Source organism: Equus caballus, chromosome 11 (assembly GCF_041296265.1).
Source record: "Equus caballus isolate H_3958 breed thoroughbred chromosome 11, TB-T2T, whole genome shotgun sequence".
Classification (NCBI taxonomy): Eukaryota; Metazoa; Chordata; class Mammalia; order Perissodactyla; family Equidae; genus Equus; species Equus caballus.
Window position 1 is genome coordinate 60,039,505 of NC_091694.1, and position 13,806 is coordinate 60,053,310.

Here is a 13,806-nt window from a genome sequence, read left to right on the forward strand (position 1 = left end):
TACCTCAGCTAGCTCAGCCCACCGAAGTGAGAGGCTAGGTCATTGCCACCTCACAGAAGAAGACACTGAGCCCCAGAGAGGGGAGCCGGCTGCCCTGAACCACCCAGCATGTCTGCACTGGGTGGAAGGAGCTGCGCCTCCTGAGCCAGGGAGGGAGGTTCCAAACCCACCAAGTTGCCTTGGAGGGGAGACTGGGACCCTCTAGGTCTTGGGCAAGGGAGGATGTGAGTGGGCAGGGCAGGTGCCCAGGGCTGTGGTCAGCGTAACTGGAGCTGGCTTGCTCTCAGGAGCATGAATAATGCATTGGGGAGAGCCAGGCTGCGGGCTCAGAAGGCGGGGTAAGATGGGGTCGTCTCAGTGGAACTCCAGCAGCGCCCTGTGAGGCTGCATGTGGGGGGTCTAGGGGAGTAGAAACAGAGGGTGGGTCAGGCCTGGCTGTGATCCCCAGCTCTGCCACTGACTGGCTGTGTGGCCTCAGGAAAGCCTTTTGTCCTCTCTGGGCCTGTTTCCTCAGCTGTAGGATGGGAGTGACAAGCCATGCTCTGTCTCCTTAACAAGGAGGAAGCAAGACCTGATGAAGCTGCTGGGTGGCCTCAGTGGCTGGAGATGCCACATGTGGCCCTGGCCCTCCTCCCAGTTTCTGCCCTTGCTGAGAAGGCAGTGGGCATGTGGACCCTGCCCTCTCTGGCCGCAGCTCATTGCTCCCGGGTGAACACTTGACCCAAGGCCATGTGCACACTGTCTGGCCGGTGGCCAGTCCACTTTTGAGAATCTGCACTGTGAGAGGTAGGGGCTGTGGCTTGTTGGCCGAAGGGGGCAGGGCACATCTCTGGGACCTGAGGCCTCGGAACCTTCCCTCCCCTCTTTGCCCCAGCGTCAAGGATCAGGACATACATGGCCCAGGGTGGTTGGAGGCAGGTCTCCAACTGACGTCAGGCTCTTCGCTCACTGAGCTTCTGTTTAGTTTTCAAGTCCTAAAGTGAATTCTTTGGTCATTGAAGCTTTTGCATGGGAGACCTCCGAGCAGAGCGGCTTCCGTCCTGGTTCTGCCACTTGTCAACTCCATGCCCTCAGGTGGCTTCAGAGCCTCAGCTTCCTCAGCTGGGAAATGGAGACAGCGAGAACCCCTTCTCAGACGAGGGGCGAGGAGCTGAGCGGCGAAGGTGCAGTCTCCTCCCCATCGGCCTCTCTGCCTTTCCTCACCTGCTCTGCCTTTTCTCTTTCCTCCTCTTGTCTCTGCTCTTTGTCCCCGAGATTCACTGAGAGCCGGTCAGGTGACACAGTTCGGGGGGTTTTGTGCCAGGGGCTGGTGGTGCCTGCTGCAGTGCCCCCCAGGGAGTGGAATGGGCACTTGATGGACACCAGAGCAATCAGAGAGCTTCTGGGGGGCATGCAGGAACTGGGCCTCCTGCAGTGTGGGGTCTTGAGGGGGCGTCTGCTCTCCCCATTGCCTCCTACACTGCCCACTCTCCCACCTTGTTCTAGGCTGTGGCTGCTGTCCACATGAGGGAAAACAAAGGGCAGGGGGTTCATTCTTTCTGAGCCCAGAGATGCCGACACCTACTCCTTCTCCTCCCGGAGCCTGTTTCAAATTGAGGCCTCAGCCACTCGTATCTCATGAGATTCACACAACAGGCCTGTGGAGTGAGGACTATCATCCCCGTTCTCCAGATGAGGAAACAAAGTCAGAGATGTGAAGTGACTTGTTCAAAGTCACCCAGCTTGGGAGTGCGGAACCCGGCTCAGCCGCATGCCTGGGTGGGTCCGGAGCCACCTTCCTTCCTAGGCCCTCCTGCCCGCTAGGCTCCTGGTGCTTGGGCTGCCATACTGGAGGAGGGCAGCTCAGGACACTGGGCGCACGTGGGGCCTTAACCAAGCTGACCCCAGAGCCTCAGGCCTTCGGGGAGTCCTGGGGCTGAGGGCCCTGCATGAGCCACTGGGCAAGCCAGACACTCAGCAAGGCCTCCACGGCACTCATCCCTGACATGCCGATGGAGGTGCCCGGGTCGGGTGCCTGCTTGGGACCCCCACCTGGATTCCTCAGTCAGCCTGGGCCCTGCCCCTCAGGGCCCTGTAGCCAGCATGGATTTGCTTGTTCCTTCATTCACTCACTCAGAAGGATTTGTTGAAAGCCTGCCGTGCACCAGGCACTGTCTGAGCACTGAGAACAGAACTGAGGAGGAGCCAGATAAAACCCTGCCCTTGCCGGGCTGACACACAATGCCTCATGGGAGCACTGTCAACAAACAAAGCAAATAAGTAAAAGATAGAATTGGTCAGATGGTGATAAGCGCTACAGATTGCAATGAAGCAGGGGAGGGGCACTGAGAAGTCGGGTGTGTGAGACGTTTAATGGGGCCTGGGGAAGGCGACACTGGGAAGTGACACTGGGGCTGAGAGCCGCAGGAGGAGAGGGAGGGAGCCTTGGAGGAAGCACGAGGGTCCAGATGTGCTGGAGGAACAGTGAGGCTGGGGTGACCGGAGTGCAGTGAGGGGCGAAGGTGGGAGGTGAAGTCAGAGGTCAGGGGTGACAACTCAGCTTTGACCACGAGTCAGGTCAGAGCCATGAGAGAGTTTTGGGAGAGAAGGGATGGGATTGGTCCTCAGTCTTCACAGGATCCCCCTGGCTGCTTCAGAAAAGACAAACTGCAAGGGGTGAGTCCAAGAGCAGGAGGCTAGTATGGAAGCTCCATGGTGGTCTGGTGAGCGGCGCCAGTGGAGGTGGAGAGGGATGGTGGAGTGCTGGTATATTTTGCAGGTAGAGCCAACAGGATTTACAGGCAAGTCACGAGCACTTCCCAGTTTTCCTTACTGCACAAGGGGGAGGAGGAGAGGCCGTTAGCTGAGATGAGGAAGGCTGTGGGCAGAGCGGGTAGCGGAGGAAAGGCCAGGCATCAGCTTTGGACGTGTTGGTTTCAGATGTCCGTTGGGCTTTGCCGGGGAGTTGGGGGGTGGGTACATCGTGGAGATCGGGGCTGACGACATCAGTTAGGGAGGCAGTGGCGTGTAGGTGGTGTTGAAGCCACAGTTCTGGAGGATGACATCAGGGAGAGAGTACAGATGGAGGAGACACACAAGGAATGAGCCCTGGGGCTGCACTGTCTGGGGACAAGGAGGTGGCGAGTGGCTGAGGAGGAGGGCAGGGCAGCTGCAGCAAATGGGCACATGGGTCAGGTTAGTTGAGGACAGAGAGCTGACCACTGGATGCAGCTGCGTAGAGCTACAAGGGTGGTCCCACTGGAGTGGTGGGTGCAAGGGCAGTTACAGCCTGCTGGGAGAGGGTTCAAGGAAGAAAGGACTGTGGTGGTCACAGGGTATGCATGCCTGTGAACATACCAGGACCTACTGCATTGTACACACGTTAGCAGGTGAACCCTATGGTGTGTGGATTATATCTCAATAAAGCTCTTACAAAAAAGGAAGGAAGAGGGGCCAGCCTGGTGGTGCAGCGGTTAAGTGTGCATGTTCCGCTTTGGTGGCCCGGGGTTCACCGGTTCGGATCCCGGGTGCAGACACGGCACTGCTTGGCAAGCCATGCTGTGGTGGGCGTCCCAGTATAAAGTAGAGGAAGATGGGCACAGATGTTAGCTCAGGGCCAACCTTCCTCAGCAAAAAGAGGAGGATTGGCAGCAGCTGTTAGCTCAGGACTAATCTTCCTCAAAAAAAAAAAAAAAAAAAAAAAGGGGAGGAAGAGAGAGGGAGGAGGGAGGAGCCCACTGCTGGGACTCTATCTTACAGAGCCCCTTGTGCACACGGAAGGGCATAGACACCAAACTACTCATTGCTATGTACACTATGGTCCATTCCATGATGGAGTACTACACAGCTATAAACAAAGAGCGTGGAAGAGCTCTGTGCCCTGACAGGGACTGATCCCTAGGAGGTGCCAATGAGCAGAGCAGGGTGTAGAGCAGTGTTGTCTATAGCATGTGCCCAGGCCATTCCCCGTGTAATAAGGGGGAGGGGGACATAGAATATAACTTCATATTTGCTTTTACGTGTAGAAATACTGGAAAAGATACACAGGAAATTGATGAAAATGGTTATTTTGCTGTAAACCTTTCTATATCAGTTTGATATCTGAACCATGTGAATGTACTTCTGATTCAAGCAAACAAAAAAGGAACATTTAGAAAGACAAAATGGGAAAAAAAGGAATTGGAGACAGTGAGCAGAAATACCCCTTTCGAGGAGCTCCCGAAAGAATGTCAGGACCTGAGATGGCAGAGTCCAAACCCTCGCCCCAGGTCCATGTGACATTTGAGGAAACAGGGGCAGGAGGCGGTGGCAGGGAGGGTTTGAGCTCAAAGACACCTCCCAGAGCCACACCCTCTGCCTGCCCCAAGTTGGGGGTCCTTGGCAGGCATCTTTGGGCTCCAAAGCCCCACTGTCCAGATGAAGAGACTGAAGTTCTGACAGGTGAACCCGGCCATAGGAGGGCCCACATGCTCAGAGAAGGAGCCCAGAGGAGCAGGAGCCGAGCGACTCAAAGCTCTGACCCCAGCATGTCATGCAGCTCCCGCACTCGGATCCCCTCAACTGTAAGTGTGGGCACTAAGAGCACCTCCTACTCCTGGCTGACGGAAGCACTAAATGAGACAAATAGAGCCAGGCAGTGCCTGGCCTGGAATAAACTGCTGTTATTATTATCATTGTTATTACAGGTCACTGCTCCGGTCTGCTCTGTGAAGGTCTGGGTGACTGCTGGCAGCAGGGCCTGCTCACATGACCCTTTCTGGGCTCTGGGGCCCAGGCTGTCCCCAGACTGTGGGGACAGTATCTCCAGTCGACCAGGGTTACCCTTTCTCTGGTGGGTTTCGGATCCCCAGTCTCTGCAACAGGCACATAGTGGGTGTCGGGGAACAAGTCTCTCATGTATTCCCTCATTCCTCAATATTGGTTGTGTACCTACTATGTGCCAGGCACTGTGCTGGCTTCTGGAGGGTAACAGAGTTGAGCTGACCAGCATGGTCTCTGCCCTCATGGAGCTAGCTCCCCATGGCACGGGGACACAGACGTTAAGCAAAGGGCCACTCTAATGCAGCCATGACAAGAGCTGTGAAGGCCAGGCCACGACCCACGTGGGTGAACACTGCATTGAAAGTCTAGGAGTTTGCCCTGAGATGGTGACACTGAGCTGCGATCTGAAGAATGAGAGGGAGCTAATCAAATGGAAGAGGGAACAGTGTTCCAGGCAGATGGAACAGCACCTGCAAAGGCCAAATGGTGAGAAGGGCAGAGTGATACGGGGCATATGGAATGAGAAACTGCCAGGATGGCAGGAGGGACCAGCCCCATGAGACTAGAGGTTGGGGCAGGATTTTGCTCTCCATCCCTAAGGTAGTGGGGAGCAATGGCAGGGTTTTAAGCTGTCAGAAGTGCTGCGACTAGATTTGCATTTTGAAAATAATAACAATAACCAACATTGCCAAGTTTCACTAAGTGCCAGGCCTGGTCTTGAATGCTTTCCTATAATATCTCACTAGATTCTCACAATATATAAGGTGGGAGGTGCTCTTCCCATTTTATAGATGAAGGGCTCCGTCAGCAGAGAGCCCACAGCGAAGGAGGGATGAGGCGTGCTGAGAACTACCAGGCCACGCAGGACTCATTCAACCCTCACTACAACCTTGGGAAGTGGGTACTATTATCCTTCCCACTTCACAGATGGGCAAACAGACCCAGTGAGGTCTATCTCGTACATTGCCTGAGGCCACACAGCTTGAAACTGGGTGCAAGCTCGAGCGTCTGGTGCTCTCAACCACTGCGTCACGTTGCTTCTTGGAAAGTGGTCTGGAGGAAAGCACTTGGGCCACCGTGTCGAGAAGGATGGGGAGGGGTACACAGTAGAGGCAGGGAGAGTGAGGACAGCAGCTTGGCCCGGGACAGCTGTGATGGAGTGCAGTGGGGACACTGGGTGAGGGGCTGCATGGGGGGCCCTGGGGTTGGCTTGGTGCAGCAGGACAAATGGGGGACTCATTCTCTGAGATGGGGTGAGGTGGGAATCTGACAGGTTTGGTCCGGGAGACGGAGGGTTTGGGGTGATTGTGGGACATCAGGTGGAGAGTGAAGGACGCTGTTTAGACACACGGGTCAGGTGAGACAGAGGCAGGGGTGAGCCTGTCTAGGAGAGGGACAGAGCGAGAAGGGGGAGCCTCCGACTCCGGCCCTTAGTGACTGTGCAGGAAGGAGGCGAGGAGGAGCTTTGCAAGGAGGGGCTGCGCCGGCTGCGCGAGCTTGCTGGGCCCGGTGCGCGGTTAGAAGTGGTTGCTAGGTAGCAGTGTTGGCATCAGGCCGTGGCAGGGGCTGTTTTGGCAGCATGTTGGCGAGGGCTGATGGGTGAGGAAGGAGAGGGAATTGACACGGGGGGTGGACTTGGAGAAGCTAAATCATGAAAAGGAAGTGGCCAAGGGAATGAAGCATCCAGGGGCTCGTAGTTTTTTCAATGACGGAGGCAGCAAGGAGGCTGCAAGCCAAGGAGGCAGGCCTCAGGAGAAACCAGCCCTGCTCGCACTGTGATCTGGGACTGCCAGCCTCCAGACTGTGAGGAAATAAATGTTTGTTGTTTACACCACTCAGTCTGTGGTACTTTGTTATGGCAGCCTGAGCAAGCTCATACAGATTAGTGGGCTGATCAGTGGGACAGATCCAGGAGAGATGGATGGATGGGTGGATGGATGGATGGATGGATAGAGTGGGGGAGAGAGAGAGGGGCGGATATTGAGAAGCAGGGATGTTGACTCCTCATGGAGTGTGAAGGCCCTGGGGGAGGCGGGCTGGACATGGCCTCTCCACTGCGGAGGGAGCAGGGGTGCAGGTAAGTGTGAGGTGTCTGGAGAAGATGAGGTTTCTAGCCACGGTTCCAGGGAGCAGAGCAGGTTTAGAAGAGCTGCTGAGGAGACAGTGCTGTGGGGAGATGCTTGACAACTGAGGGGCGGGGGGGCAAGTCCCCCCTGGGGCCAGGCCAGATAGGATCTTGAGGGGGACAGTTGAGCATAGAGTTTCTTGCCAAAGGAGGTTTCTGAAATGAGGAACTGAGGAATCTACACTGGAGAGGAAGGGACATGGAGATGAACACACGGACACGGATGAACACTCACACCCGGGACCCTTCTGCACCCAAGTCTTGCAAAGCCGCAGGCTGGGCGCTCTGGGAGTGCAGCCCTGTGGCCCACGGTCTGGGCCTGGCTGAGGATGTGGGTGTTACCCACAAGACAACAGGCTGTCTGAGCAGGAAGGGCCTTTGGGTCACCCTGGCCAGAGGCTCCCTGCACAGAAGACCCACGGAGGGTGAGTGATGGGAACAGGTTGGCCCAACCCTGGAGTTCACCCTGGTGGGGTGGGGCAGGGACCTTTGTGGGTACTTAGGGGGATTCTCCAGCCCCAAGGACTCCTCCCCCGGCACGAGGCACCGCGAGCAGCCAGTTCACGCTGACCTGGGCCTGCACAGCTGGAGGCTCCTCTGGATCGCATGCAGGCCTAGACAGTGTAACCACAGCAACCACAGATCCAGAGAACCAAGGACTCAACACAGAGACAGACCGGGCCCAGGAAACAAGCCTCCACAGTGAGCAACATGGTGGCTCGGTGGCTGGAACCCGTGATGCTGCCTGCCCCAAGCCTGCACTGCCTGAGGACGCCCAGACCTCCGGCCTCATCTACCACCCTTTCCCAGCCAGCTTGCGGGGCAGAATAGGCCTGGATCTGAAGCCCTGTGAACACAGGGCCCTTTCCTACTATAAGGCAGGAAGTGGCAGTGACCATTCCCCAAGTAGACACCCTCACTTAGGACCTCATGGCTAGGCCTCATGGCAGTGGGGAGGGGGGCTGAGGTAAGCCACTGAGCACACACCTGTCTTGGCATTCCATCATTGCCGAGAGGGCCATTTCATGGGCATCCTTGTGCCCATTTTACAGGTGAAGAAACTGAGGCTGATAAAACAACCTCACAATGAGTTAGGGGCAAAGCCCCAGTTCTGCTACTGCTCTCTCCCCGCTTCCCCCCTGAAACCTGGGGGGCTAGTGACAGACCCCAAAGGCCCAGGGCCCTTACCTGAGTCCCGTGGCCTGCTCCCTTCCTGCATGCTGCCTAATGGGGGTCCTGTGGCTGGCCCCAGGAGTGTGGCTGGCCTAGCAGAGCAGTTCCAGGTGTGGGGACAGGAGGCCCAGCCCACCACGCCGACCGCCTGGGGCCTCATGTATATTTAATGATGTCTATTATTCCTGTTTTGTCTGCAGAAAGGAGCCTGAGCAGCTGACAGAGGAGCCGGGAGCAGCCTGGAAAGCTGCAGTGGGCCTGCTCCACACTCCAGCCCGGCCTGAAGACCCCCAGGGGAGCCCTCTGTCCCTCCCGCTGGCCCAGTGCCTGGCAGCCTCACAAACTCGTTACCATTCACCCCTAAAGGTGCGCCTCCAGCAGGAAGCCCCACCGCTGCCCCGAAGCCTCAGACGGTGGTTCAGACCTGGCTCTGCACTTACGAGCCGGGCGGCCCAGGGCAGGCTGCTGCCCTGGAGAACACGCTGCAGCCAGTGGGGCTCAGGGACCCCTGCGCCACCCTCTGGCACCACCCCGAGGCTTCTCCACCCCAGCTTCTGAGGAACAGGAGACATCCCTGGCCGCCCTGCTGCCCCAAGGGTTCCGTGGGCCTTCTAGGGAGGCTGCCCAGCTCAGCAGCCAGGCCTGGCTTCAGGAGGGGCCACGTTTGGGGCCTAGAGCCCCTGGCCAACTCTGCAGGGCAGAGCCCACCCTGGAACACCCCACATTCTCCCTTGCACCCCAGACTTGGGCTTGCTCCACCAGGGCCCAGGCTCTACCCACTCTCTGATCACCAGGCTCATTGCTGCCCCCGACCCAACCTGACAACCAGGTTCAGTAAATTTATAAAATTGTCCTCAGTCAGAACAGGAGCTGTTTTCATCCTTTATTTCAGAAAGGAGATCTGAGATGTCAGGGGCCTGAGAGAAAACACAGAACCCAAACTCCAAAGTCCCCACCCCAGGTGTCTGTGCAGGGCCCAGCTCCTGGGGTTCTGTGCTGATCAGGGGCTGCCCTGGGAGGGGGCGGTACTTCAGGATCCCTCAGGCTATGGAGGGCGTGAGTTGGGCCTTTAAAGCCACTGACCTCTCATTTCCACCTTGGGGCAGCTCTGAGTAGGGGAGTGTGAGGGAGTTGTATCCTGGGAGGCCCCCTCCCTGAGTGCCAGAGAAGCTGGCAGGGGCTGAGGGGCCCCAACAATAACTACTGCCTCCAGGGACGCAGGTAGGCCAGGCCCCCTGCCCAGCACCAAAGCAAGCCATCTGCTTTAGGCCCTGACCGGGGCCAGGTGGACAACTTGCTCCCTTAGTGCCTGAAGGGGCCAGGGGTGGGGCACAGGCCCAGGGTTCCAAACTCAGAACTGAGGGACCAGTCTCATGGGAAATGCCCCCTAGCCAAGTCCCCCAACCTCAGCCATCCCTTTGCCACAGCACATTCGTCATCATCTGCCTACTGAGGAAACTTCTGGAAACAGCAGAGACTTAAGAGACCCCTCCTGAGTTGTATTTGTATTTTTCCTGTTTGGGCTTTGGTGTGTCCCACTGGGTCCGACTCCCCAGGGAGATGGGGTGGGGGTGGGGGAGGCCTGGCAGGAGCCACTACTTCTTGACGATCTGGATGACATCCTCGTGCTCCATGGTGTGGGTCAGGCCCACCCTCTGTGGGCTGTACTTGGTGCTGGTACCCTGGGTGGGGAACAGGGCAGGGGGCCACATCAGCCTTGTACTGACCAAGCCCAAGGTGATGGAGCTATCACGGAGGAAGGCATGTCTGTGCTGGGGTGTGTGAACACCCGGCACTGGCAAACCCCACAGGCCTCAGATAAGAGGACATCCCCAGTGGTCTAACCACCCCTGGATCCCAAGGTGGGAGAGGCCCGAGTCCAGCCTGGGTCAGCAGGCACACCCCATGCAGTGGGACACTGTGCACACAAGCATGAACACCTTGCTCCTGCCTAACCCAGGGGCTATGTTGGGCATGACTCCAGCCACCTTCCACCCAGACTCACCCACACCAGGGCGTACTTGAACTGGCTGGCCAGCGACCGGTGGATGCGGTGGCACTAGAGGATGAGAGAGTCAGACAGCAAGATGAGGCTGTGCCCAACCCCACATCGAGCTCAGCCACACACCTAAGCCCGGGGCACGTGCCAAGTAGTAGCAATTTCCAAGGCAGATGCTCAAATAAGCACTGGCCTTGAGTCAAGGAGCGCCACGTGCTCGATCCACAAGCCGGCTCCTATTCATGGCTGCAGGTTGTTCTGACGCCCCAACTCCCAGGTCTGTCCAAGGGCTGTGGTGCCCGGTTAGGACTGTTCTTCACAGAGCAAGGTCCAGGATCTGGCTGTGGGTGGCCCTCTGCCCGCCTTGCCTGAACAACAGCCCTGACAATGTTCCTTCAGATGGGCAAGAGTGGTTTTCAGGAAACCTCACTTCAGCCTGGAGTCACCACACCTCATCACTGTCTCCTGGCCGCAGCTGTGACCTGGAGCCTCCAGCATGTCACATCATCTACCCCCCACCCCAGGACAGCCCACATCCTTTCACACTCCCAGGTAGGGCTGAGGTCACGGGAATCCCAGAGCGCTGAGGAGGCCGGCAGGAGGAGACCTTGGAAGGGCAGCCAGCGCTTCCCTGAGAATGTGGACCCCTGGCTGCACAGCAGCAGGCGGGCGCAGGGGAGGCAAAGACGGTGGGTGGTGCCTCTCCGTGCACGTGTCACAAGCCCTCCAGGCCCTAGTCAGAGGAGCAGGTGCCTCAGCCCGGCTGCTGTGGGGACGCTAGGCCTGCAAGAACATTTCCCCAGTGCATACAGGGAGCCAGCCTGATCTGGGCCTCCTCTGGGTGGCCACGGCAGAGAGGACACTGCTGCCATGCTGCCAGTGACAAGCAGAGACACCCACGCAATCAATTCCAACACTTGCTGTTTTCTAGACCAGAGAATGAAATCTGATGGCCCAGTAGTCAGCTCTGGCCTGCAAACATGCATTTTACATTTTATGCAGCTTGTCCAACAATAAAAAGAACTAAGCCCACTGGCAAAGTTTACAAGGCAGGATCACACAATCACAAGCATTCTCCTAGGACCCTAAGAGCTTTGGGAGCACTGGGCCGGTGCTCACACCCTTGAGGCAGATGGGCTGTGTACTCTCCAGTTTGCCACAGGCCCCACCATGCTCTAGCGTCTCTGACACTAAGGTCAAGCATTATCAGTAGAAGCCATTTACTACCAAGTTTGCAGGAGAGAAGTATTTCTCTGTACTTGTGTCTCTACCGATGAGGGAGAATGGAAGGTCATCCAAGGGGATCTTTTTCAATATGGGAGACAGCATACTGTTTGGGGATGGGAAGATTATTGCTCCTCAGAGTTCACTGTGCTGCTCACTCCTGAGAGCCCTGCACGGTCCTCTCTGCCTCTGAGGCTTATGGCCCATGACCCTTTTGGAGGCAAGGCCTTTGTCGGCTCTCACTAAATATGTACCAGGGGCCTGGGCTGAGTGCAACCCAAAGACCCCAGGTCTGCCTGGCTGCAATGTCTACCTGGTTCATCTACCTTGGGTCCCTGGTGTCAGCATTCAGGTCAGCCTTTACGGATGCTCCACAGCACTTGGGACAGTTGGATGTCCTGGGAGGGAGGCACCTGCGGGGGAGGGCACGCAGGAACCACCGAAGACCAGGCCTCTCTGGGACAAAGTCCAGACTCTGGAGCAAGGCCTCCAAAGCTCCTCCCCTCCTGCCGGCCCCTCCTCACCCTTGGGTCCAGCACCCTGGTGCCAGCTGACGGCAGACAGCCAGCAGTCCTCACACTCACTCCTGCCTCTGGGCCTCAGCACCTGTCATTCCCACTGCCTGCAGGGCCCTTCTCCCGCAATCTCCTGCTTTTCTTCCTGGGCGTGGCTGAAGCCCCACATCTTCTTGGGTAAGTGGCCAAGGGCCTGAGAGGGTTGAAGAAAGTGGCCACAGAAGGTGCAGGGTAACCCCAGGGAGGGCCAGCACTCATGGGCACCAGTGTCAACAGTCTGCTGGGCCCCAGTAGAAGACACTGCAATCATGGGTTCTGAAACAGGCCCAGGGACAGGGACTCCCACATGGAGCTCCTTGTGAGCGACTGAAGGGATCTGGGAGGGGTCTCCTTGGCTTCTGCCCAGCATGCTAGTCTTCAAGGCCAAGCCCTGCCATTTGTACCAGCACCTCTAGGCTGGGAGAGGTCTCAGGCTGGCCTTGCCAAATGAATGAATGTATGAGCCAAACTGCAGCCCCAGCAACCAGTGTCCACAGCACAGACCCCGAGAAGAAACGAGCTGGAGGAAAACAAAACGAGGAAAACAAAAGCCCAAGAAGACAAGTGTGTGACCTGGAGCATGGGCCCAGGTCCTCAGGCATCACCTGCTCCTGCAGGGCCCGACGATCTTCATAAAAGATGGCGCAGGGTCACAAAGCTCCAGACAGAAATGCAGCCTCCCTCGCTGAGCCTGTGCAGAGCCCCTCCACCTCAGGGCTTTCGTCCACCTGCTCCCCTGCCTGGGGCTCCCCCACCCCCACTCGTCGCCATCAGGTCCCCTCCTCCAAGGCCTGGCTTCTCTGTGTAGATTCGGCGCCGCCCCTTGCTGCTCCCCATCCCCTTCCTTCACTGCACTCACCTTACGTGCAAGTGCTTAGCTCTGGCACTGGCGGTTTCACATCTGTTGACCCCAAAGGACCCCAATTCTGGCAGGAACTGGGGCTATTTTGTTTACTGTTGGTGCTCAATAAACGTGTTGAGTGCAGAAAGCATTCAAAGCCATTCCCAGGCTAGGGGGCAGGATGTGAGAGTAGGGAGGGGCAGGTCATGCTGGGGGCTGAAGGGGGTACAGGAAGCCAGCAGGGACCAAGGACACACAAGGTGGCAACCTGAGCCCTAGGCCAGCCCTGGGGAAGCAAAAGGGGGAGTAACAATACAGAAGTGCCCAGAGCAGCAGCTCTCCTTGACGAAACACCTCAATGGCGTGGCCCTGAGGACCCTGCACACAAGGATGTGACAGGGTGGGGACGCTGCCACTTCCTGGACATCTCCCATGCACCAGGCAGCAGGCCGAGTGCCCACAGGCTCAGCCTCGGGCACGGCCCCTCAGGGAGGCAACAGCGCAGCTGCCTCACTGGAAAGGTGCAGAGGCTGGACGTGCAGCTGGCAAGGGGGTCAGGATGCACCCAGGCCTAACTCCAGAGCCCGCCCTAACTCCAGAGCCCGCCCTCAGCCGCTCCGCCACTGCAGCGTGCCAGCCAAGGGCCGGGAGAAGCTCAGGCAGAGCCCCTCACACAGGATGCAGGGCTCCCTGACACCCTTGTCTGGACGGGTATTGTCAACTCACCACATGCTCCACGGAGGCCCCTTTCCGGAGGATGATGGCGTCCGTGAAGTCTGGCCTCTCTGCATAGGTGGAGGTTGCAGGGGGCAGTCAGTCACAGTCACGGCCCCATGCTGCTTTGTGATTCCCTACCATATGGGCGCAGAGGCCCTTCCGGCCTCCCACCTTGGCTTAACCTTCCCCCAACTGTTTGGCACACCCTTGCTATAGATTCCCATGTCCCCATGTAGTCTCCTATGACCTTGACCTCAACACAGAAAATCTAAATAAATCTAAGTCCAGGATTCAAACTGCCTGCAACCCAATCAGCCATGAGAGCCCGACTGAGACGAGCCACGTGAAGCATGTGGAATGAACTGGCAAGACGTGACAGCTGCTGGTAACCAGTCGGAGGCAGCTGCATCTCTTCCCTTGCCAACACGGTCAA

General features: G+C 57.6%; 1 protein-coding gene across 7 annotated transcripts in view; it reads right to left on the reverse strand.

The window, feature by feature from the left end:
• Positions 1–2,332: 2,332 nt before the first annotated feature.
• DRG2 (developmentally regulated GTP binding protein 2) overlaps positions 2,333–13,806 on the reverse strand; it is a 28,230-nt gene continuing 16,756 nt past the window's right edge. For 3 of the 7 annotated variants that reach the window (XM_023653647.2, XM_023653645.2, XM_023653644.2), the window contains 3 exons: positions 13,383–13,441; positions 10,044–10,097; positions 8,908–9,720 (listed from right to left, as the gene is read on the reverse strand). In XM_023653647.2, coding sequence (XP_023509415.1) covers positions 9,634–9,720; positions 10,044–10,097; positions 13,383–13,441 — 200 coding nt within the window. In that variant the 3' untranslated portion in view covers positions 8,908–9,633. Of the gene's footprint in view, positions 3,031–8,907; positions 9,721–10,043; positions 10,098–13,382; positions 13,442–13,806 lie in introns of those variants that run through there. The other 4 variants (XM_070226615.1, XM_070226612.1, XM_070226614.1 and 1 more) reach the window with 2 other exon arrangements.